Below are 24,046 nucleotides of genomic sequence, written 5' to 3'. Positions count from 1 at the left end.
ATGGCCGTTGGGACAACCGATATACTTTTCCTTTCTTTCATTTGCCCGTTACGCCGTTGAATTTTTCAAGCCGTTTGGTGTTTGATTGATCACTAGCTTAAAATTTTAATATGGAATTAAAACATAATTGTCTAGAATCACAGTATTTTAAAATTTTATTAGAATTTTCCCTACTTAAACGAATTTGCTTCGGCCAAGACTAAACACGTTTCGATAAGGTTCTCGCGTTTGTGCGATTAGCAGTTTTTTTTTGTTTCTAAAATATATGAACTGGGGTGTTTATGGTGTTGTACATTGCGGTTTAGAGTCAAACACCACATATTCCGTTTGAAATTTTTGGAAGCCACAAACCATACCACAAAATCTAAAAATTGCATTATATGTTGTAATTTAATGTTGGGTTCTCTTCTCTCGTTGGTTTGGGGAGCGGGGGTTTCATAGTTGGGCATGCCACTTTGAAAATCGTTGCGTTCAAAGTGGTAAAACACTAGAATGTATGTATAGAAAATCAACATATGTTTGTACCTTTTGCATTCGATACATTTGGTTTTCTCACACAAGAGACGGTGGAGCTCTTCAATAAAGTCCAACGGGTCATGCATTTTAATGTCATATCTCCTAAATCCACAAATGTTATTTTTAAAAGAATTGGTTTTGCCATCCAGAAAGGGCTAGCGGCGCAGCTTGTTGCCCGTACCTTTATGTTGGAAATAGGGAAATCAAATAAAAAACCTACAACGAATTTCATTTGTTACTATCAGTTTATCAGGTTTGCATAAGATTTCTACGGTTCAAATTATTGTTCAAGTTTGTAACTTTTGTTTATAGTAAACAAATTTAACGTTTTTTTTAAGGGTTTATGTCATTTTTGGTCACTTAACTTTTGGTTTTGTGCTCATTTGGTCACTTAACTCTTTTTAAGTTTTAAAAGGTCATCAAACTTTTGTTTTTGTACTTATTTAGTCACTTAACTTTTGGTTTGATCACATTTAGTCACCTAACTTTTAAAATTGTGTTCATTTAGTCACTAAACTTTTAAATTTTTTCAAAAGTTTAGTGACTAAATGAGCACAATTTTAAAAGTTAGGTGACTAAATGAGCACAAATCTAAAAGTTAAGTGACTAAATGTGACCAAATTAAAAGTTAAGTGACTAAATGAGCGCAAAGTCAAAAGTTTGATGACCTTTTAAAACTTAAAAATTGTTAAGTGACCAAATGAACACAAAATCAAAAGTTAAATGACCAAAAATGACCTAAACCTTTTTTTTAATTTATTAAGGTAATTTACATTGTGTATTTCTTTTGCTAATCAAGTTTCATATAAAAAATTACAACGAGATAGATGGCAAATAGGCAACAGGTTGCAATAATATGTCTTTTTAGATTGCAAAACTAACTTTTTTAAAAACTATGTCCATAAATCTTAGGGTTATAATATTATAAAACATGACTTGTTGCATTTTGAGAAGCTCCACTACTACTCAGGCTACAAATTGTATAAACATGTGATGATTAACAATACAACAATTTTCATGCTTGCCACTTTACTTGAAGTTGTTTTTAAAGTAGTTTGACTTGCAATGAAAGGCCATTTTACTCCTCAAGCCTACATTGGGGAACTCCTCTTATATTCATACAAGCATGCTTCCTTTCTAGCCATCCACAAACCAAAATATATGTTGGTATAAGGCTAAACGATGTGGTGTTATTTTTGTCAATGGTAAAAATGTGCGACATAAGCGTCATCAGCTTTTACATTTTTTTTACAAATTTTACCTATGAATTAAGGTGTTTCTATGGTTTTACCTATGAACTTTTTTTATTTCAAGAAAAAATTAAGAACTTTTTTAATATAAACCATACTAAGATTAAAAATTACATAAAATTAAAAATTACTTTTTAGAAATCCTAAAAAAAATAACGTGAAATTAAAAATTACATTAAAAACCTAAAAAAGAAAAAAATAATAATAACATGAAGACAAAAATTACATTAAAAACCTAGAAAAAAAAAGACATAGCATTGGAATTTCATTTGCGTTTTAGATTATATATTTTCTTGATGCTTTAACTACTTTAGCCGCCTCTTGATCTTTGGGGTCGAGGTGTCTCACGTCTTGCATTAACAACGAATATTATGTGAATTGGACGGCTTCACTCATATGTTTCTCAAAAGTTGTATTTAATTGTGTCATTTTTGTCATCATTTCCTTTGATCTAATTGATCGCTCGGCTCCGACCGATGAATTTGAAAATGACGTTTTCCTTTTACTTTTGCTCGAGCTTTCGCTTTGTCTTATCCCATGGGATGAGGAGACGGGCATATTTCTTCGATGACGTCGTTATCATCATTAAGATCAACGCCTATGTGACCATCCGATGACATTGGTTGTGAGCTCAAGTATGAAGATAACATGCTTCTTTTAGGTGAATTAGCAATGTCTTCATGTGTTGCAAGTTCCTTCCACCTAATACTTTTTTTGACAACTTCTCATACATGAATGGATTTAAAAGGCTTTAACATGTCATCTTGGAATGTCTCATGCCTTTTTTTTCAACAAACTCGCCTCACTTTCTCCACTAGCCCATTGCTTTTCAAAGTTTGTGTAAATTTTGTTCCAATGGGTGCAAGTTTGTTTACAAGATTCCATTTCAAGTTACATTTTCGGACGTTCGGTAATCTGGATCTCAACCCATACCCTTACAAAACCGCTCCGTAACACATAACCAAAATTGATCATGTGATTGGCCCTTTCTCGTGTTGCTATCTTCAGATATGTCAACCCATGTCTTTGCTAATTATGTCTCTTCTTTTTTACTTCATCTTCTCGGATCAGCCTTCCCTTTTTTGTTGAGGTTGTTCATCGGGTTCGGAATTGAAAAGATTTTTGGTTGAGGGTGTGAAAGGAGATTGGGATGAAATTTGGAATTGGGTTTGTGTTTGGGTTTGAGATGTTATTCGGGGTGGTGGGGGTTGGAATTGGAATTCTTATGACATTTAAAATTGTGAATAATAGCTAGGAACACCACCTACGAACACTTTGTTTTAAGATAAACTTGATAGATCTACTTGTGACTAATAAAGTGGTGATGTCGGATCATAACCGAAAAGTACAAATGGGTTGGAAACATTTTGGTTGGAAGAGTTGAGGTTATTGGAAAATATTTTGATTATGTGTGTTAATTAACGAGGGTGGAGATCTCCTTGTGCGAGTTTTTGCAACCTTTGAGTGTTTAGTGTGCTTTTGTGAAGGAAGAACTTCATTGATGAGCACTTGGGAAGCTCCAAGATTTTTGGATCTGAAATTTTCATCTCATAATCATTCCCTAGAAGGTTATAAAGTTTCCATCTTGAAGTTGTTCATGATAGATCTAGTTTATGGTTAAGAATTCCATGTTTTGTCCCCGTGTCCCCATAACCTTGGTTCTTATGAATATGAGATATTGTTGGCCATTTGTGTGTCCTTTCAGATATTTTTAGGGTTAATAAGTCATAAAAATGAAAGCTTGGTCACTATCATCTATCCATGCAAGTGTTCTTGAGTATTGAGTGACTTTTTGGACCTAGGTTATGATTTTATGCTCCATGTATGCATGCAAATATATAAAGTCAGAGACTTTATCCATTAAAACGTCAATCTAGCTTAGATCTGGAAGTTTGTGGTGTAACATTATGTATTAAGAACTTAATGAGAAAAGTTTGTGGTGTAACATTAGTTGTAGATAGGGATGAGCTTTAGAACCGTCGGAACCGAAACCAGAATCGGTAATAAGGTCAGGTTACCAGTTCTCCATTTTATGAAAACTGGTCCCGGTTCTACAAACCGGAACCAACATTTTTCCCGTTTTTTTAAAATGCGTATAGCTCACTGATATGAAGTCGAAATTACTTGATTTTTTCCAACATGTAATTCGTTTTTGTAATTCATTTTAGACTGTACAAAAGTATATTTTTGTTAGATACTGAATCATATTCATGCCCCGAAAGAAAGAATATTGATGTTGTGTTTTTTCTATTTCAACATTTTTTTAATCTGTCACCTTTTTTTAATTATGCATAACTCATTCATATGAAGTTGAAATTAATTAATTTTTTTCCATCATGTAATTTGGTGTTTGTACTTCATTTTAGACTGTACAAACATATACTTTGGTTAGATATTGAATGTTGTGTATTTACTGTTTCAGTATTTTTTTTATTAATGCGTATAGACCCCAAAAGACAACATATCAATATTGTGTATTTACTGTTTCAATATTTTTTTTGAAATTTAGCCTGCTTTTAAAATGCGTATAATTCACTCATATAAAGTCAAAATTACTTAGATTCTTTTTTCAGCATGTAATTTAGTGTTTGTATTTCAATTTAGAATGTAAAAAAATCATATTTTAATTAAATATTGAATCAACTATAGACTCTGGAAGATAGAAATAACCGAAAAATCAAGACAAGAATCGAAACCGACGATCCGGTTCCCAGATCTTTTAATATGAAAAAACCGGTTCCGATTCCAAACCTGTCCGGTACCCAAGCTCATCAGTAGTTCTAGAGTTCACACACGCAAACTTTACATATTTGCCCTTACTTTTCACACACCAAACTTCTCCATTCTCCGGGCATCATAACGTCACGATCTCCAGCGCTCCCTCGTATCTCCGCACACATCTCCTTCTCCGGCGCTCCCGATCGAACAAGAGCAACATAGCCGCCAGCACCACTCGTATCGGGCAGCCTTTTCATCGCCGCCATCTACGGTTAGTTTCATCTCCTGTCATCTCCTTTTCTCTGGTACTGATTCCCGCTTTCTGGTTAGTACAGACTACAGACACCTTTCTGATTAAGTGATTTAAAATCGCCATTTTGATCGACACAAAGCTTCTGTAATTCACCCTTCAATCTTCCCCAATGAGCGCTGGTACACCCCTCTTTCTCTGTATGTATAATTCTATTTACACACATACACAGCCTCCTAGGGTTTCCTTTGGCCAAACTGCTTTCCATCAAGTAATTTACGAGTTGGCGGTGATAAAACCTCCATAAGATTTAGGGTTTTACACATATCTTCTCAATAATACTTGTTGTTTCTGTCAATAAGTGAAATCAGAATCACTGCTTCTAGCGAAGCAGTTGCCATTGCCCTGCTGCACCTGTGACCTAACTCGGATCAAGTTGGATGTGGTTTAATGCTATCGCTAATAACTCCATCGATCAATTAATCAAAGTCCATTTTTCACTTTTGGCAATTTGCATATGCACCTACTACTTTTCAAATTACAAACGTGAAATTAATGCTCTTGTAGCAAATTTTGAGCAGTTAAAAGCGATTATTCTTACTACTTCTATTATCTCTTAAGATCATGTAGATGAGGCATTATTCATTTCTTTTCAGGAGGAGCGTTTGGAGGGAACAGAGGAGCACGACCAGTACCACCAGAGAAAGGAGTTTTTCCATTGGACCATATGCACTTATGTGACCTGGTACCCTCTCCCTGATTTTTTTTTTTTTGGTGAAAGTTAGTTTCTTTCTCTTGTGTAATTTAGAAAATTGGAATTGCAGCCTTATGATTTTGACTAGTTGGTTTGGTGTTAATTTGCTACATTCAGGAGAAGAAAGAATATATAAGTTGTCTCAAAACATCAGGGCATAAATCCGAGATATGTAGACACCTTTCAAAGAAATACTTGGAATGCCGAATGGAAAAGTTAGTTTGTTACTTCCCTTAAGAAATCATATTTGTAAAAGACGAAGAAGTCATATTCTGTCATATGTCATGTCATGTCATAACTTTTTGTGTGGGCCTAAATGAGTTTTCTAATTGTTGTGTCGGGAGGGCTTTTCAGGAATTTGATGGCAAGGCAAGACATGTCGGAACTTGGTTTTGGGAAGGAAGACATCTCAGAAGTGACTAAAGAGAAAAACGAAGATGGGAGGATAAAAAGCTGAATTTCCCAATGCTACAAAGAAATTAGGTCGACTCAAAAGCGCAAATATCTTGTCTATGATTCATAAGTGATCCTATATTAACTAAATTTTGATTGGTAATAATGGTGGGAAGCTTCTATGAGTATCCAATTTTGAATATTCTTGCTCGAGTTTTCACTCAAGTTCTCTGGATGATGTACTTGTATACTTTTTTCAATGAGGGTTAAATGTATGAGATAGCAAGGTACTTTTATTGATTTGTTTATTATAATATATATTTTCCTATCACAATATTGTATTTTGAAAAATCTATCCAACAATGTCATTCAAAGTTGAGCATTTGAGATTTTGACACTTTAAATGGAGATTGTCCCGCCATTTTGACAAAATTGCAAAATTGGTTCTTGTGGTTTTGTAAAAATTGTAGATAGAGTTCAAAAAGTTTCCGATTTGCATGTAAAGTCCAAAAACAAGAATTTTCCATAGTTTTGGTCCTAAAGAAGCCACCTTGTCCACAAACCTTGACAGAGCCACAATCGGCTGAGACACCACACCTCTCCCCTGTCGTTCTCCTTCTCCTTCTGTAGCTACCACCGCCAACATCATAACCATCACCGACGGAGACCCTGCCTCTCTCCTATTTCCTCTTTCCTCTCTTTTAATCTCCCATCTCAATCTCTATTCATTGTTTACCTTCAAGATTTAATTGAGAAAAACGATGATCGAAGGGGACACCAAAGTTGTTCTCATATACTATCAGATTTTGCAATGGCCAATTGCCATGGGAACACCAAGGTTGAACAGATTTTGCAATGGCAAATCGCCATGAGATCTAAGTTAAAAGTGGTGGCTCCAATGGAGGTTTTTTGATAGTGCTCTGTTCCTCATCAAGAAGGGGAAAATATGTGTCCAGTTCAAATTTTGCAATGGCAAATCGCCATTAGATCTAGGTTAAAGTGGTGGCTCCAATGGAGGTTTTTCGATAGTGCCATATTCCTCATCAAGAAGGGGAAAATATGTGCCCTGTTCATCTGGATAGGGGTGCGGGTAGAATGGGTGGAAGCTTTAGATTTGTTCGTCAATGGAAAGGAGGCGGTGGAAAGGGAACTTCTTCACATCAAAGATCGATGAAGGTATATAGAGCCTTTTCCTGTTGGGTTGTGGAGGTCCGATGACACTTCGATTTGTATACAAAGAAGACCATGGGAAGGAGGAATGGTTGAGGTTCCAATGATGATATCGGTACTGAGATTTGTGTGTTTTTTTAGAGAAAGAGAGGGAGAGAGAAAGTGGGTTAGAGGATTTTATTTTTTCTTTTTCTATGATTCTTAAAATATAAAAGTAAATAAAGAAAATGTAAAATAATAATAATAATAATAATAATAATAATAATAATAAGGGCAAAATAGTCTTTTCCGCATTTTTATGACCAAAACCACAGTGAATTCTTGATTTTAAACCTTCCATACAAGTCGGAAACATTTTACTCTTTCGACAGTTTTTACGAAACCACATGGACTAATGTTTTGTCCCCTGTTTAAAAAAAAGTATAAAGTAATGTCAGTTTTCAATGTTATAAATATAATTGATTCCACTAAGATTTGTTTGGTCCCTAGACTTGCTATTTATTATCATCTTCCACTAAATTTCAAATTTGTAAAGGTTTGAAATATTTATAAAAAATTGATTTAGATGCATTGAATTATAGATTGAAGTTTCAATCAAACTCGGTCTATTATGAGAAAATGGATAAATATCGAGAATAACATCAAAATTCTCTTATAGAATCAAATATTCACTCATGTTTCTGACCAAATAAAATTTGACCAGTTACTTTTTCTTGGGTGTTAGCTGTAATATTAAACCCATTATGTAGTATGTACAGGTACAACATCACATTCCAATTTAACGAATTATTAATTTATTATCATCTTATGTCAAATCGAAATTGGTTAATTTTATTTTTAGGTGATGTATTTTTCTAGACGAGATACCTTAATTTATTATTGTTGAAATGTGAAGTATGTTTATCGTTGTATGTAAAATAAAGAGAAAATATTGTCATAGATCTAGATAAAGGTATTAATGAAATTGTATATTTACATAATAAAGTAGGTCGCAATACCAAAATTGTGAGCAAACATACGTGCTTGTCTTTTGCTTTTTTTTTTTTTTTTTAATAAAAGGTGTGGTTTTTGTTTAATTTATTTAAAAGTAGATTGATAAGAGTTATGTTTTAAACCTAACAAGTTAAACTAAATAAAATAAGAAGAAAACAAAAGAGGAAATGGATTGAACGGCTTGGCTGTCACCTCAAAATGTATAATTACACAGCTTAAATTACTATATATAAGAACTAAACTATCATTATAATAATATAATGTTATACTTATAACCAAGGGTTAATATATTGATTATTTACAAAAAGAAAATCAGAATTGAAATTGATATTTACCTGATTTTGATTAATAAGTCAACAATGATTCAACATAATATTCAAACAAGTTGCTGGAATAGCTCAGTTGGTTAGAGCGTGTGGCTGTTAACCACAAGGTCGGAGGTTCAACCCCTCCTTCTAGCGCGTTCATTCCGTTTTTGTTAACAATTGCATTTCATAGTTTTTTTGTTAAGAAACCATGAACAATGTAAGAAATATATATATATATATATATAATGGTATTAGATGAGCAAATTGCAATAAATGACAATATACTTAATACTTTGGCTTTTTCTTATCGATATAGCCGATATACATAGAATTATCCCCATAATGACAACATGTTAATTACTTTTCTATCATTTGGTCGATATATAAAATGTTTGAATAAATCCTTTTTCAAAAGATAGAAGTAAGTAAAATAAAATATATACCTGCTTTTGGAAGAAGAAAACAAAACCATTTCATACATTTATCCACTCATCTATTAGCATTTGATACAAAATATTCATAAATATGACCATGATCTTCAAATCATTATTCAAAAAATATTCATATACAAAACCATTTCATACATTTATGCGCATTATGAGGGAGCAAAATAGACGCACAACAATGGTAGTAACCATCTTCATCAAACACAAACCTTTGAGAAAGATGAACTTCACGGATCAAATACCTCCCCCAATCCTCTGAACCATATTTCTCCATAACACCTCGCGCATCAAATGAATCATACTGGTTTGTCATCTTAGTCCTAATCAATATAATTAATTCCCTTTATTCACTTTTATAAAGAAATAAAATAAAAACTATATAACCAAACAAACCAAAAAGATAAATAAATGGAAGAACCTTTTTCTATGTCTCACGTTCATAACTGTCGCATGCAACTGCATTGAGTAAAAAAGAAACACTCTACTAGATTAAGTCATGTTCCCATTAAGTCAAAAAGAAATGACCTTCACCTACCTTTAATGTTTGTTTGGCATCTTTTTCAAGAACAAGGCCACCTTTCGTGAAAGCTTCAGTAATGACTTCTAAGAAGGTTCAGGAAAAAAACACGAATAATTTTCATTGTTGCTTTATCTTATTACTTCAATTAAAAAGAAAATAAATAAGAATGCACATAAAAATGTGGATACTGCAAGCTCGCAAAAGCCTATCTTCACCACCAACTACTTCAACAGGAGCGTAAAGAACACGAGCTTTAGCAAGAGAACCTTTCAAGCAATCCTGAAAGAAGAAAGTATAAATCAAGAACATTGGCTCCATGTTCTTAATAAAAGAAATAACAATGATTATAGTGATTTGAAGAATCTGAATTGGATTAGATAATATAAGTTGCTTAAAGTTATAGGGGTAGTTACGTAATCTTAGATCCTCCTTAATGTGGGACAATTTGGAGACAAAGGAAAGGCTTCATAACTTCTTTAAGGCTAAATGCATGAAAACAGCAACATACTTCCATATCTTTATATTACAACATACCTCCATATCTTTATATTACAAACATTGTACTTTGAAATTATCCCTAATCTATTATTTTACATGGTAAGGGTATCGACATAAAATTGTCAGCTTTCTTGCTTTTTCTCTCCAACTCAATGACACATGAAAGTAGGTCCCTGAGTTTAGCTGGTTTTTGCAATTTTGGTCCTTATTTTGAGGTATCTCAACGATTTGGTTTATGTTCAAGTAAAATGAATTGTTTTACAAAAATTTTGATAAATTATTTAATATTTATATTATTAATAAATTAAACTGGGCTATGAATCTAATATATCAATTATAAAAGGATTCTTACTAGCCCCTTAAGTTTAATAGATACAGGTCGGCCATCTAACGCATCCATTATTTCACCTGCAATGCCCTGTGTCATAAAAAAATTTATAAAACATTTAATTCATCTCAAATATAGAATCAGTCAACAAAGTTTAGCAATTGAATTCGACCTCAAATATCTTGACAGCAGCATCAACTCTCTCCTTGTTCCACAGTTTCAACATGAGCACAGTTAAGTGAAATGTCTTTGGCTTGATAAAAATCGATTGATCTATTCCAAGTTCTGTTTACACAAAAAGGAAATTAAGAAAATGAATAAACGGGAAATTGTATTATATGGATAATTCTGCTCACATACCAGATAATGTGGAAGTCTTTGGCTTTGAGGCGGAGGTAGAAGCTTTAATGGAAGTATTATCATGTAACCCTAATATTGAACTTTGAAACTTGACAAGCTTATCAACCAATTGAGGATGTATAGCGAGTGGAAGTGATATGAAGTGTGAGTAGTCAAGAGCTGAACTTTTGACAGCCAGATTGCTACCTACTTCAGCTCCACCATGGCGATCTTGACATAGATGTAAAATTCATATATCAAACTTTAATAAACTGATTATTCAAAATTTCAAATCACAATAATCGCTTTGAAAAAAAAAAAAAAAACTCATCCAAACAGAGGCATAAATCCTTACCATTAGCGAAACTAGACTTCATAGACACAGGTCTCCGTACAGAAGCAATTGATTTCTGTTTTTGCCTCTCTGCAGAAGATGTTTTATTGCTGCTTCCACCAATCATTTTATGGTTGTTCATACGACCACACGAGTAGCATCTCTGTCATTAAAAAGAATATCGTTAACATTCCCAACTTCAAATAAGCTCTTAACTTTTACACTCCAAACAGAAATTTGTTCCTTTGCGTAGCAAATTCGATACTAAATTCAGGTAGTTCTAGTTTCATGTAGAAAAATAAGTCGAAGTCTACCTGATTTCAAGAACGAAAGCAGTATTCATAAACTAGTTACACGTCAGAATTAATACCAATAATTCATCGGTTTAACCTATCCCAGTGGGAAGAATTCGAAAGACCGGTGAACCTGAAAGTAGGGCGATGACTTGGATATGTGATACGGAATTGTGAAATAAACAATAATTGAACTTGTAACCTTGAGGTCGATATATAAACGGTTGATATGATCGCTGAAAGAAGAAATTCTACCAGAATACACATTATCTATTTTAATTACTTTTATACATTTTTAAATTTCAATAATATTTATAGATTTTCTCTAATCATTATAATATATTTTTTAAACTATTTTAGATTTTTCAAAAAAATAGTTTTTCGATTTTTTTACAACTTGCAAACTTTAATGAATAATTATCGGCTCACTATTTTTTATACGTTTCAAAAAATAATCAATTAATTTTTTTACAATTTCCAAATATCAAATAGAAATCTATATGTTTATTAAGGCTATTAGGTATGGACAACATATTCAGACATGTTATCATATCCAAAATTTGTCAACTTACATGTCATGTCATCTTTAACACTATTTGATTTACGTAGGAAATAGGAAATAGTGTGCAAATATTATAACATGTTAAGATATACAAAGAGAGTTAGAGAGAGTGTGTGATAATGACTTTTGATCGGTTAATTTTCACGTTACTTCCTGGGACCATGATAACATTTCTTAATATAACACCAAATAATATGAGAGGGAGACGGTGTACAAGGCGTTATAACGTCGTTTTTTGATTGTCACGTCTTTCAGACGTGCAAACGCGTTGCCCGTCCTAGCAGTCTAATAACTTTACATATATATAATAAAGCAATCTATCATTTTATTTGTAATTTTTACATATTTCAAAAAATAATTCATCATCTTTTTTGTAGCTTGTAATTTAATATATATTTAATCCACATCTAATGGTGAGTTTTCATCCAAACCGCCAAAAAAAGATATCCCAACTAAAAAAATAGACAAAACAACCATTTTCTCATGGACCTTATGCAAAAATAAGAGTTTGCCTATTTTAATTTTGGGTGATTTTTGTTATTTGTAATTATACCTTGTCATTCTATGGGTTTCTTGGGTGATTTTTGTGATTTATACGTTTACTATTTTGATTCAAAAAAGGTTTTTAGCCAATTCTACAGGTATTTTTAGGTAGTTACAGTATATCTATGAAATAAGATAAATTTGCAAATGATTGTGTTATTTTTCCAGAAATGACACGGGAAATATGTATTTTAGAGTAAATTACACGAATGGTCCCTATGGTTTAGGATAATTTGCGTGTTTGGTCTCTAACTTATTTTTTTAACTCGGAAGGTCCCTACTGTTTGTTTTTGTTACGCGTTTGGTCTCTGTCTTACTTAAAAAGACTATTTTGCCCTTGATTTTTTAATTTATTTAAATAAACACTCTCCCAACCCCGCCCCCATCACCTTACCTTACCTACCCAACCATTTTTTCTTATTTAAATAATAGTATTTTTAGGTAATAAAGGGACCAAGCGCGTAATAAAAATAAACAATAGGGACCAAACACATAACAAAAACAAACATTAGGGACCTTCCGAGTTAAAAAGATATAGGGACCATTCATATAATTTACTCTTTTGCATATCATTTTGCAAAAATACCGTTAAATGGGTATTTTCATAGGCCACTTTTTCAAAAATACCATAAATGTGTTTTCTCGCAGACTATTCAATTGCTATTTTTGCAGACCACTTTTATCCGGTTGTTTGTTTTACTATAGCATACTAAGATGAGTTTTGGTGGACAAGTAAATGCTTTGGTAACCATGGGTCATGTTTGTTTTACTGTAGCATATTTGGATTTATTCCCTTATAACAATATATGTTGATTAATTTTCTATCGATTTCGTCAATATATAAAATGTTTGAAAACAAAACCATTTCATACATATTTATTCACCTATTAGCAATTGATACAAAATATTCAACAAAATGACCATGATCTTCAAATCATTAATCAAAAACAAATAACTAATCTACTTGCACATTCTGAGGGAGCAGAATAGAGGCACAACGATGGTAGTAGCCATCTTCATCAAACACAAACCTTTGTGAAAGATGAACTTCACTGATCAAATACTCCCCCCATTCCTCTGAACCATATTTCTCCATAACACCTCGAGCATCAAATGAATCATACTTTTTTGTCGTCTTAGTCCTAATCAATATAATTAATTCCCTTTATTCACTTTTATAATGAAATAGCATAATAAAAACTATATAATCCAACAACCAAAAAGATAAATAAATAGAAGAACCTTTTCCTGTGTCTCGCATTCATAACCGTTGCATGCAACTGCATTGAGTAAAAAAGAAACACTCATATAGTGTGTGTGTGTGTGTATATATATATATATATATATATATATATATATAGCTTACCAGATTAAGTCGTGTTCCCATTACGTCAAAAAGAAATGACATTCACCTACCTTTAATGCTTGTTTGGCATCTTTTTCAAGAACAAGGCCACCTTCTGTAAAAGCTTCAGTGATGACTTCTAAGAAAGCTCAGGAAAAAACACGAATAATTTTCAATGTTGTTTTTTTTCTTTTACTTCGATTAAAAAGAAAATAAATAAAAATGCACATAATACGTGGATACTGCAAGCCCGCAAAAGCCTATCTTCACCACCTATTACTTCAACAGGAGCATAAAGAACACGAGCTTTAGCAAGAGATCCTCTCATACAATCCTGAAAGAAGAAAGTATAAATCAAGAACATTGGCTCCATGTTCTTTATAAAAGAAATAATAAAAAAATTCCAATCAACTATAGCGACTTTAAGAATCTGAACTGGATTAGATAATATAAGTTGTTTAATAAAAAAAATTCCAATCAATCATTTTATATCTATATTATTAATAAATTAATTTGGGTTGTGAATCCTATATATCAACTAAATAAGGATTCTTACTAGCCCCTTAAGCTTAATAGATACAGGTCGGCCATCTAATGCATCCATTATTTCACCTGCAATGCCCTGTGTCATAAAAAAATTTATAAAACATTTAATTCATCTCAAATATATTATCAGTCAACAAAGTTTAACAACTGAATTGACCTCAAATATCTTGACTGCAGCATCAACTCTCTCCTTGTTCCACAACTTTAACATGAGCACAGTTAAGTGAAATGTCTTTGGCTTAATAAAAATCGATTTATCTATTCCTAATTCTGTTTACACAAAAAAAATAATTAATAAAATGAACAAAACGGAAAATTACATTATAAGGATAATTCTGCTCACATACCGGATAATGTGGAAGTCTTTGGCTTTGAGCCTGAAGTGGATGTAGCAGAGGATTTTGGAGGATAACTTACAAGGGGTATTTTAGTAACATCCACTTTCACATTTCCACTATCTTCTTGAGCTTTAAGTGTGAGAATAGATTCACCTAATTTTTTGTCCACGTTTTCTTCTTCTGATGTATCTTCATTGGAAGTATTATCATGTAACCCTAATATTGAATTTTGAAAGTTGACAAGCTTATCAACCAATTGAGGATTTATAGCCAGTGGAAGTGATATGAAGTGTGAGTAGTCAAGAGCTGAACTTTTGACAGTCTGTAAATTCCCACATGGCCACATCAGCATGTTATGTAAAATGGAAGCTAAGAAAGATTTTCACTTAAGCAAGATAAAAAAGCAATTGACCTCATCAATTATGAGTTGTATTCTTTCTGAAGCTCTAGTTACACTATCAGGAGAAGTGCCTTCGATGACTGTGAAAATGTTTAAATAGTTCTTCAAAATTAGATGGGAATATAAATTTCTTATATATGTAATGAATGCAAGATTCAAGAAACATACTTATTGATTCTTCCTTTCTTGATGATGGAAATATTATTTTAACCCCCATCTCTTCTTCAATGTTTGATTGCACATAACCCCTGTGGAGGATTATGATTTATGAAGAAAGTATTATGTTTAGTGGTAGCATACGTAAATAACTAGAATATAACAAGTGGAAATGCCAGAGGTACCCTTTTCCTTTGATGAACCGAAACAAGGAAGACCCTACCTACATGATAAAGAAACCAAATAAGGAAAGTACATGAATTACAAGGATAACTAAGTGTAAGTTCACAATTCAAGGGAAAAAACAGATATCTAAAGCTTCACCTCTAAAGAGATTGAATGGTTATCTGTAGAAGACACTGACCCTTTGAATGCATTGTCTTCTTCTTTATCAGATAATATTGCAGGACCAATTTGTGGTTCAGCCAGTTTACTACCTACTTCAGCTCCACCATGGCGATCTTGACATAGATGCAAAATTCATATTTCTAACTTTAATAAACTGATTACGATTGTGATTATTCACATCAAAATAATCGCTTTGAAAAAAGTTCATCCAAATAGAAGAATAAATACTCACCATCAGCTGAACAAGACTGCATAGACACGGGTCTCCATACAGAAGCAATCGATTTATGTTTTTTCTTCTCTGCAGATGTTTTATTGCTGCTTCCACCAATCATGTTATACTTATTGTTCATACCCCCACACGAGTAGCATTTCTGCCATTAAAAAGAATCATTAACATTGCCTGCTTCAAATAAGCTCTTAACCTTTAAACTCCACGATACAAGCAGGAATTTGTTCTTTTTCGCAGCAAATTCGATATTAAATTCAGCTAGTTCTAAAGTCTACCTGATTTCAAGAACGAAAACAGTATTCATAAACTAGTTACGCGTAAGATACTCGCTAACGAGCGAATTAAGAACAATAATTTATCGGTTTAACATATCCCTGTGGAAAGAATTCGAAAGACCGCTGAACCTGAAAGTAGGGTGCTGACTTGGATATATGATATGGGATTGTGAAATTCAGAGCACGTTCTACTCTGAAACAATAATTGAACTTGTAACAGTGGAGTCGATATATGCATAAAGTAATGATATGATCGCTGAAAGAAGAAATTGTACCGGAATAGAGCTAACATCGATGTTTCCCCGCCGCCGCCACCGTCTTAGAGTTGGGAAACGACTAGCTTATATCTTTTCACTTATTTTTATTTAAAAAAATATATATATACAGTCTCAATATTTTTATCTATTTGACAAGCCTAAACTTAAATTTTTTAACATTAAAGTCCAAATTACTGGTATTTTTTAACATTTTTATCATTTTTTTCCGGTTAGCCGGTAATCAGAATTTTTTTTGTCAAACAAATAAGCTTTATGACTTTCTTGTCAAATCGTCAATTATGACTTTACTGTCACAAAAATAAAGTTTAGGACATTCTTGTCAAATCGTTGAAAATATTAGGACTTTAGTGTATTTTCGTAACCCAAAAACTTTTAGTTGTGACTTTTGTTGTAACACCAATGTTTTTTTTACCGTCATCATCTTTACCCAGACACAATTACGATCATGAGAAACATATGCAAAAGAGAGTGCGAGAAAGGGTGAAAACGCTTATAAAACTTTCTTCTTGCTTCGCCGCCAAATCTTGAACTAAAAAGTGGGGACAGATTATACAAACACAAACAACACATGCCTAGTAAAAAATGTATGAATGTGAAGAATGGAAAGAAGGGCAATTTCATTTTTTTTTTCAGTTTCTTATTTCTCCATTTTTGGGACTGCAAAAAACCAACACAGCCCTGATTCTTTCTTTCTTAATTATCTTCATTTTTTTCAATGTTGGTTTGCTGAGATTAAAAAAAAAAACGATTTAACAAGAAGCAAACGTTAAGGATTTCAATAGGATCTAGCTGACTAAAGAAGTTTTCAATAACTCTAATGCTTAAAAAGTATCATACCATTAAATTTCTAACAAAAAAAGGGATATATATACTAAAGTCCCAATATTTTCAACGATTTGACAAGAAAATCTTAAAAAAAAATTACAGTAAAATCTTAATTGACGATTTGACAAGAAAATCCTAAACTTTAATTTTTTTTTGACAAAAAAATTTTAATTACCGACTAACCGGAAAATAAGGTAAAAATGTCAAAAACTGCCGGTAATTTAGACTTTACTGTTAAAAAAATAAAGTTTATGACTTTCTTGTCAAATCGATGAAAATATTGGGATTTTAGTGTATATATATCTTTTAAAAAATACAAACATAATAAAAATATTAGGGAAATTAAGTAATCTAACCCTTGTAAATGGTGTATTATTTATTTATTTATTTTTATTTTAAAGTAATCATATTTTCTGGAATACAGTTCCGAAGTATGATTTCGGTCTATGGTTCCGAAAAACTTGTTTTTTTTTAAGGGTTAGATTACTCAATTTCCTTTTATATAATGTATACTTCATTCCGGACCTTGATTAAATGTATTTTGTTTTTTTTAGAAGTTTTGTTTATATATTAAATAAAATACAAGTGATTATTTTTAAAATCAACAAAAACCAAATAAATTTATAAACTAAAAGGATTTGTTTCAAGTAACATTACAATGTACAAATCATCTTATTCCTTATACTCCAAAATTTTGTCAGTCGTTTATGATATAACATAGCTCATGTAGCTTGGATCGTCTATAGAATACGACTTCCCAGTGATCAACGCTTCTAGGAACCAACACAAAACACCCCACAACCTCATCTACCATCAATATGTTATGGTACTTGTGGCGTCTATTCGAGGGTCATGTTGAAACTCTCAAGTGGGATTGCATCACTTTCTTCGGTACCCCAATATTTGATACCCACTAGCAACCTGTGGATTCAGGCTCGCATACTGATAAACCAATCATGGGTTTCTGAAAAGTAGTCGCTCTTCCAATGACTATCGTATGTTATCATTTGGAAAGTCTTCAAATTCAAAACACCCAAAAACTAGTGAGCAATTGGTATATCATTGAGATGTAAATCTACAAAAAAAAAAGTTATAAATAATGAAACATCAAATAACATTTTAGTACGTACATACTTAGGTAATGTTATTGAAACATAATTATATTGTATTGCAGTCTGCTCAAGTTTGGTAAACGGATCCGTCAGCCATGTTAATCCAGTTGAATGTATCAGTGTTGAAAGTTTTCGTTATAACCGTCCACCGAGCGTCATCCTGTATACGCTCTACCAGCAATGAGATCTACAACATAATCGGTTAAGTAAGTGTTGGTAGTATAAGCGTAGTATGTAAATGAGCAGGCTAATAATGTAACTTACATCACATTCCAACCGCAATGCGTGGCTATCTATATATAGGTGTTGAATTAAGTGTCTAAGTTAATAACTAAAGTAGTATGATCTTGAATTACTAGCAGCGTCCTTTTGGGTTGCCCTCAAACCTAGTAATTGACAGGAATGTTTTTTAGAGAGAGATATTGATTTATTAATTTATTATATGATTAATAAATTAAATATAAATCAAAATAAATAGTTTATTAATATATTATGAGAATAATATATTAATTAGAAATAGTATTGTTTGATTAAAAAATAATCAGAATTAATTTTGGAATTAATTGGATTAATTAAAAATGGAAGGACTAAAGGTGATCTACAGATCAATAAACATAACAACATCCTATATACCAAGATATGGATCTAACAGTCACTACAACACGATAACATACTATCACATAACAGGATATTAAATCCAAAGGGTCGGCCTTGGTGCCTTCGACATGCAAACACAGTGAGGAAAACTCACCTCACAAACTGGACAAAGCTGATTAGGTCCCAACTCTGAATCTCAACTCTCTCTAACCAACTCCTATTCCAAGCAAATGACCAATCTCCATCAAAATCCCAAAATACCCTTAAAGTCAAACTTGGTCAAAGTGAAAGTCAATTGGTGTGACAACCCGAAATTTATTCCGTCACAATATTCCATTACCGTTAATAAAATTTATTTTTATTAAGATTTTTCCGTTAACTTTTGGGTTAAGTTAATTAAATTGTGACTTTTACTTTTAACTTCATAAGTGTCGGAACGCATTAGAAACACGTCAAAACATCCTCAATATTCTTTTGGAAATTTTTTAGTTTCAACTAAGTCGGGTTACGACAAAATAATCGGGTACAACCAAAAGCTCTGTGTAACGTCGGTATCGGGTAGATTTCCACCGGGCCATAAACTCAACCCTTATATAAGGGATTGAGTGACCACATTTTGAAGCTTTTTCACTCTCTTAAAACACTTTCTCTCACTACTCTCTCTCTAAAACTCGAGTTTGATCCAAAAACACCCCTTTCAAGCTCCAAATTGGTAAGTAATCTATCCTAGCTTGTTATTAAGCTTGTTTATCATGCAAATTCGTGTTTAAATCATCCAAATGCATCAAGAACATGTGTTTACGGTTTGGGAACATCTCCCAAAACCGTGAACTCCTATATGAGGGTTTTGAAGCCCCAAAACCCTTCCAAATCACTTCTAGTGCTTAGATATGACTTAGGGGCTTGCATGAATGGACTTAGAACACCAAAATCTTACCATTTGGGGAGTAAACTTGAGTTTACGGCCCAAGAACATTCTTGGACCGTAAACACCCCTTCATAGACCATAAACACCTCCAAATGGTGTTTAAGTGCCCCTAACACCTTGTATGACTTAGATTTGGGTCTAGAACTTAGCATGCTTAACCTACAACCACCAAATCGCATGAAGAATGGACCAAGCATGAGTTTACGGCCGTAAAATCATGTGTTTATGGCAGTAAACTCCCCAAGTGTCCTTCAAGAACCGTAAACCCCTTTTCCAAGGTCATTTCAAGTCCCGATCACTTCCTAAGCCATGGAATCAACCCTAGAACCTCCCCTTATGCATTATAAGACCATTTAGCACCCAAAAACACACCACCCATGAGTTTACGGCCATAAACTCGTGGGGATATGTTCATTGGTCCGTAAACTCCTCAAAGAGTTTACTCTTGAAGAGCAAACTCCATAATTAGGCCCTACACACCCTTAGATGCAACCCAGATCATTCTAAACACTTGAGATAAAGTTTTATCGTGCCTCGGAATGTATTATCTTATTTAATTAGTAGTTCAAAGTCTAATTAGATACAATTATGTATCTCCTCATGATTACATAGGATCCTCGCGCGTATTCAAGCCCTAAACTGACACTTAGCATCCAACCGGCACATTTCTCGACTGGTGAGTTCATACCCCTACATTTTTCCGAGTTTTTCAAGTTTTCATGGGAGGGGGGAATACAAGCAAATCATAAAGGTTTTCAAAACTTAAAACTGATGTAATTATATGAATTTCTGACAAACTTTAGATATTTTATCCCTTTTGTAATATGGGGAGCATAAGGGACGTTTTCTGAATATACTTACATAGTTTTCAAAACAGTGTAGGAACTTATCAAATCATTTAAATTATTATGGGAATAATTTGGGATCTTTATTACTTGTTTTACGGATTCAGATTTTCATGCAAAGTCTATATATAAACTACGTCTGATTTAGTTTATCCTTGTTAACCTAGAGTATCATGCTAAATAATTACTTTGTATTTAATTATTTATACTCTACGATTGTTCCAAACAATTTCGAAATTCAATAACGACCAAGTGTACCGTGAATTATTTAATACTAGCTTGTAAGATTCGTCTTCATTATACCCTTCGGGGTACCAGTAAATCCTCTCCGGAAGTATAACCAGAGTCTCTTGGAGGGAGAGTGTGGAATTTGTGGATAGATCTATTCGAGACTGACAATCTCACACCTTAACTGCTAGCTACAGTTAGGCGGGCACGCCTGGGGTGACAAATTTCGGATATCGTTCGACGCCTGAAGAATGTCAAGGAGGTCACGGGTCAAATCAGTATGGTTATACGACTCACAATACGTATTAAACTAATTAGTTTTATTCACGAATTTCTTTCTTTCTTCTATAGTCTTATTTATGTAATAAGACTACCTACTTTCATACTGGAGGGTATTCCAGATTCTTAATCTATAGTTTTATGTATTAAAACTACCTACTTTCGTACTGGAGGGTATTTCAGAGTTCTTAATCTATAGTTTTATGTATTAAAACTACCTACTTTCGTACTCGAGGGTATTCTAGAGTTCTTAATCTATAGTTTTATGTATTAAAACTACCTACTTTCGTACTCTTGGTTTTCTTAACTTACTGGTGATTAGTCAGGGTTTTTCTTATCTTAAGGAAATCGACTTACATGTTAGAAAATATGGGATTTTCTGGGAAAACATGCTTATGTATTTCATAACTCAGTAACAATGGTTTTCGATATTACAGAAATCTTTATCAAAGGAAATGAAGTATTTATCACAAGATTAAATAACTGGTTTTCCTTTCAAATATGGTTATGAACTCACCAACTTTATGTTGATATTTCTAAAACTGCTTGTATTCTCAGGTTCACGTTAGACAGGTACCCCGCGATCTTTTGGAGAAGACGGAGTATTTTAGCAGTCTCGTCTTTACTTTTGTTATACTAATGTATATGTAAAACATGTATTATTTCACTTTCAAACAAATGTAAATACTTCTATGTAATGTAATGGTTGTGTTTACTATGCTTACTACGTACATTGGTTGTGATACTTTACATAACGTCACCTTCGCCCCGGAACATTTCCGCCTTCGGTTTCGGGGTGTGACAATTGGTCAAACCAACTAGTCAACTGAGTCAACCCAGTCGAGTCAACCCAACCGAATTGACCCAGTGCGAGTATGCGGGGCGTACTCCGAAGGTACGTTGGGCGTAATCCATCCTCGCATGTTGACCACCATCGGCGTGGTTGATTTCGTATGCGGGGCGTACTCCCCGAAGTCCAAAAATCTATTAAGAGCTTAATGGTTAAAGCTCTTATGTCCATAATTCAGATCCATGGCTAGAATACTCTAAGGAGTCATAAAGTCTCCAACTTTATGACTTAGCATGTCCAATAAGGGCTTAACTCAAGTTCTTATTCAATTCAGACCTTCTAAATGATGCATGAAGCAAAACTAACCATTTGGAACCCATTTTTATGACTTAAGACCCTTCCTAGGGTCTGAAAGGACAACATAAACGTCAAGAACATGCCATGTTCAAGATCTAACATTTTGGGACCAAAAAGCTTCATAAATACATCCAAATCCAGATCTATATGCTAGAGGGATAAAGTTGCATCTTTATACCTTAGAAAGGTTGCAAATGATGTAGAAATCCTAGATCCAAGTGCTTCACTCCTTCAATATGAGATTGTTTCCTTTCTTCTTTTTTCTAAGGCACCAAAATACACACTCTAAGCTTGGAAAGGACTTCTCAAGGTGAAGGAAAAACATATAAGAGGGATGGAGGCAGATGAGGTGAAGGAAGTGAGGCCATAAGAGTGTTTAAATACGAGCCAACCCCTAAAAATTAGGGTTCCCCTATTTGGAAAGTACTCCTTGGGTACACTGATGTACGCCCTGCGTACTAGGGCGTGCCTTAGTACGCTCAGCGTACACACACACATGGCGTACTCCCCAATGCCAAATTTACGAAACTGTCACTAGGGCCCTTTGCATACAATCTTGAACTTAGGGACCAAAATGCAACATAAATAAATTATAGGGTTAATATTAGAAGTACCTCGCCATCGGGATGTTACAACTTTTAGGGTTCTTGATATTTAATTGTTTGTTGCAAATCATAGTGAGAACATAGATCCTTTTAAGTTGTATGTGAACTTAGGGTTTAAGTTTTTACAAATCATCGGGATGTTACAACTCATTACATGCTTATTAGTTACGATGGTTACTATATATATTATCAGCTAATGTGCAAAAAGCATATACTCACCCAAATGTGATAATGTTCAAGTGGTTACAATGTATGTCAAATTAATTGTTAATTGATGATATTTATGAAAGATCTATATGTTCAGGAATCATTATAAAATGATATATGTTAGTAACATATGATCTTATAGACTCACACTAATAACAAGTACATGTTAATTTAATATTGTGAAGATTTGATCTTAATAAATATTTATAATTATTGCATAGTTAATTATATTTTATTATTTTATGAAAAAAAAATTATAAGAGAGTAATCAACTAATAACTTATTCATACGCTGTGTATATTTATTTTGAACTTACTGAAGTTCATTAATATAATCCATTTACATGTTGGAAAATGAGATGAAGTGAAAATCACTCCACCCTCTTTTTTTCTTCCTTAAAGTCGATGAAACCCCTAAAGGGTGTTTGGTTGCTTGTGTGTCATGTTTTTACATTTAATGGAAGTGTGCTTCTTAGTACATATGTGTAAGTATATAAGAAAAGTAAAGACTCACTTTTGAGCTAGATTTTTCTTTCTTTGTACCTCTTAGCCAAACTCTCTCCATTTACTCCATCCTATTGCTTTCTTTTGAAGGACTTGCAAGTAAGTTGGTGTTTCATAAGTGCTTCTTCTTAAGGCTAATTTGGTAATAGTTATTAAATTCTTAAGAAACACTTAATACAAGAAGAAAGAGCATTATAATCTACTTGATGATATATTGGTATATACTTTTAGATGAGCACATTTTAGTGTTATTACCAACATTTCATTAACTTCCAACTTTCCCTTGAGGAATCAAGTTCTACAAAAAACTATTATTATTTCCATTATATGGTTGGTTTAATCTTTTTATAAATACAAAAGGATCCTTGGTGGGTATAAAAAGGTTTTATGTTATTTAATATCTTAAAGCTTCCATTGCCATTTTTAGCATAATTAGAAACCGGTTTTTGAATAAACCCAACAATTTAGGCTCATTATGATGATTTAGTGTGTTAGTTATTTACAGGGCCGGTCCAAACGTATATAGGGCCCGGAGCGAAAAGAAAAAAAGGGCCCCTTAAAGACAAATATAATAAAGATTCAAAAAATATCTTTTGAGCTGGTTTGAGTTTAAACCAACTTTAGGCCTTAAAAATTA

General features: G+C 33.0%; 3 protein-coding genes and 1 non-coding gene across 9 annotated transcripts; 2 read left to right on the top strand and 2 right to left on the bottom strand.

Moving 5' to 3' along the window:
• Nucleotides 1-4,574: 4,574 nt before the first annotated feature.
• LOC145086002 (uncharacterized) lies at nt 4,575-6,215 on the top strand. The gene is made up of 5 exons (XM_079023717.1): nt 4,575-4,755; nt 4,820-4,916; nt 5,391-5,479; nt 5,606-5,703; nt 5,843-6,215. Exons 2-5 carry the CDS (start codon nt 4,907-4,909, stop codon nt 5,943-5,945), a joined length of 300 nt encoding a protein of 99 aa, XP_078879843.1. The 5' UTR covers nt 4,575-4,755; nt 4,820-4,906; the 3' UTR covers nt 5,946-6,215.
• Nucleotides 6,216-8,431: 2,216 nt separating this feature from the next.
• On the top strand, nt 8,432-8,505 carry TRNAN-GUU (transfer RNA asparagine (anticodon GUU)). Its single transcript has one exon. It is a non-coding gene; the product is annotated as a tRNA-Asn (tRNA).
• A 294-nt stretch (nt 8,506-8,799) lies between these two features.
• Nucleotides 8,800-11,367, bottom strand: LOC145085994 (uncharacterized). Its single transcript, XM_079023706.1, has 9 exons — nt 11,244-11,367; nt 10,839-10,980; nt 10,505-10,714; nt 10,317-10,429; nt 10,169-10,234; nt 9,507-9,597; nt 9,334-9,401; nt 9,217-9,254; nt 8,800-9,118 (listed from the first exon to the last, which is right to left on the bottom strand). The coding sequence occupies exons 2-9, from the start codon at nt 10,957-10,959 to the stop codon at nt 8,914-8,916; spliced, it is 912 nt and encodes a 303-aa protein (XP_078879832.1). The 5' UTR covers nt 10,960-10,980; nt 11,244-11,367; the 3' UTR covers nt 8,800-8,913.
• A 1,696-nt stretch (nt 11,368-13,063) lies between these two features.
• On the bottom strand, nt 13,064-16,209 carry LOC145085964 (uncharacterized). Of its 6 annotated transcripts, none has more exons than XM_079023671.1 (14): nt 16,131-16,209; nt 15,985-16,048; nt 15,581-15,722; nt 15,325-15,461; nt 15,186-15,223; nt 15,013-15,092; nt 14,857-14,924; nt 14,454-14,766; nt 14,264-14,376; nt 14,117-14,182; nt 13,804-13,894; nt 13,632-13,699; nt 13,458-13,495; nt 13,064-13,357 (listed from the first exon to the last, which is right to left on the bottom strand). In XM_079023671.1, the coding sequence occupies exons 1-14, from the start codon at nt 16,145-16,147 to the stop codon at nt 13,171-13,173; spliced, it is 1,422 nt and encodes a 473-aa protein (XP_078879797.1). In that variant the 5' UTR covers nt 16,148-16,209; the 3' UTR covers nt 13,064-13,170. The 6 variants fall into 6 exon arrangements, 5 of the variants coding, with proteins under 5 accessions (XP_078879797.1, XP_078879803.1, XP_078879815.1 ...); XM_079023677.1 differs by having other exon boundaries at nt 15,985-16,043; nt 16,131-16,200; XM_079023689.1 differs by having other exon boundaries at nt 15,581-15,855; nt 16,131-16,166.
• Between the last annotated feature and the right edge of the window lie 7,837 nt (nt 16,210-24,046).

Source organism: Lactuca serriola, chromosome 1, assembly GCF_051521515.1.
Source record: "Lactuca serriola cultivar US96UC23 chromosome 1, Lser_US96UC23_V15, whole genome shotgun sequence".
In the NCBI taxonomy this organism is placed as follows: Eukaryota; Viridiplantae; Streptophyta; class Magnoliopsida; order Asterales; family Asteraceae; genus Lactuca; species Lactuca serriola.
This window is presented reverse-complemented; position numbering and strand designations above follow the sequence as displayed.

Excerpts from the sequence above, each read along its gene's own strand:
- LOC145085964 (XM_079023671.1), bottom strand. Across the intron at positions 15,093-15,185 it reads CGGTTCATCAAAGGAAAAGG|GGGTTATGTGCAATCAAACA; the intron begins GTACCTCTGGCA and ends AATCCTCCACAG. Across the intron at positions 13,496-13,631 it reads ATGCCAAACAAGCATTAAAG|TTGCATGCAACGGTTATGAA; the intron begins GTAGGTGAATGT and ends TACTCAATGCAG.
- LOC145086002 (XM_079023717.1), top strand. Across the intron at positions 5,480-5,605 it reads ATATGCACTTATGTGACCTG|GAGAAGAAAGAATATATAAG; the intron begins GTACCCTCTCCC and ends TGCTACATTCAG. Across the intron at positions 5,704-5,842 it reads TTGGAATGCCGAATGGAAAA|GAATTTGATGGCAAGGCAAG; the intron begins GTTAGTTTGTTA and ends AGGGCTTTTCAG.
- LOC145085994 (XM_079023706.1), bottom strand. The coding sequence starts at position 10,959 with ATGAACAACCATAAAATGATTGGTGGAAGCAGCAATAAAACATCTTCT. Across the intron at positions 9,402-9,506 it reads TAGGCTTTTGCGAGCTTGCA|AAGTCATTACTGAAGCTTTC; the intron begins GTATCCACATTT and ends GAACCTTCTTAG. Across the intron at positions 9,255-9,333 it reads ATGCCAAACAAACATTAAAG|TTGCATGCGACAGTTATGAA; the intron begins GTAGGTGAAGGT and ends TACTCAATGCAG.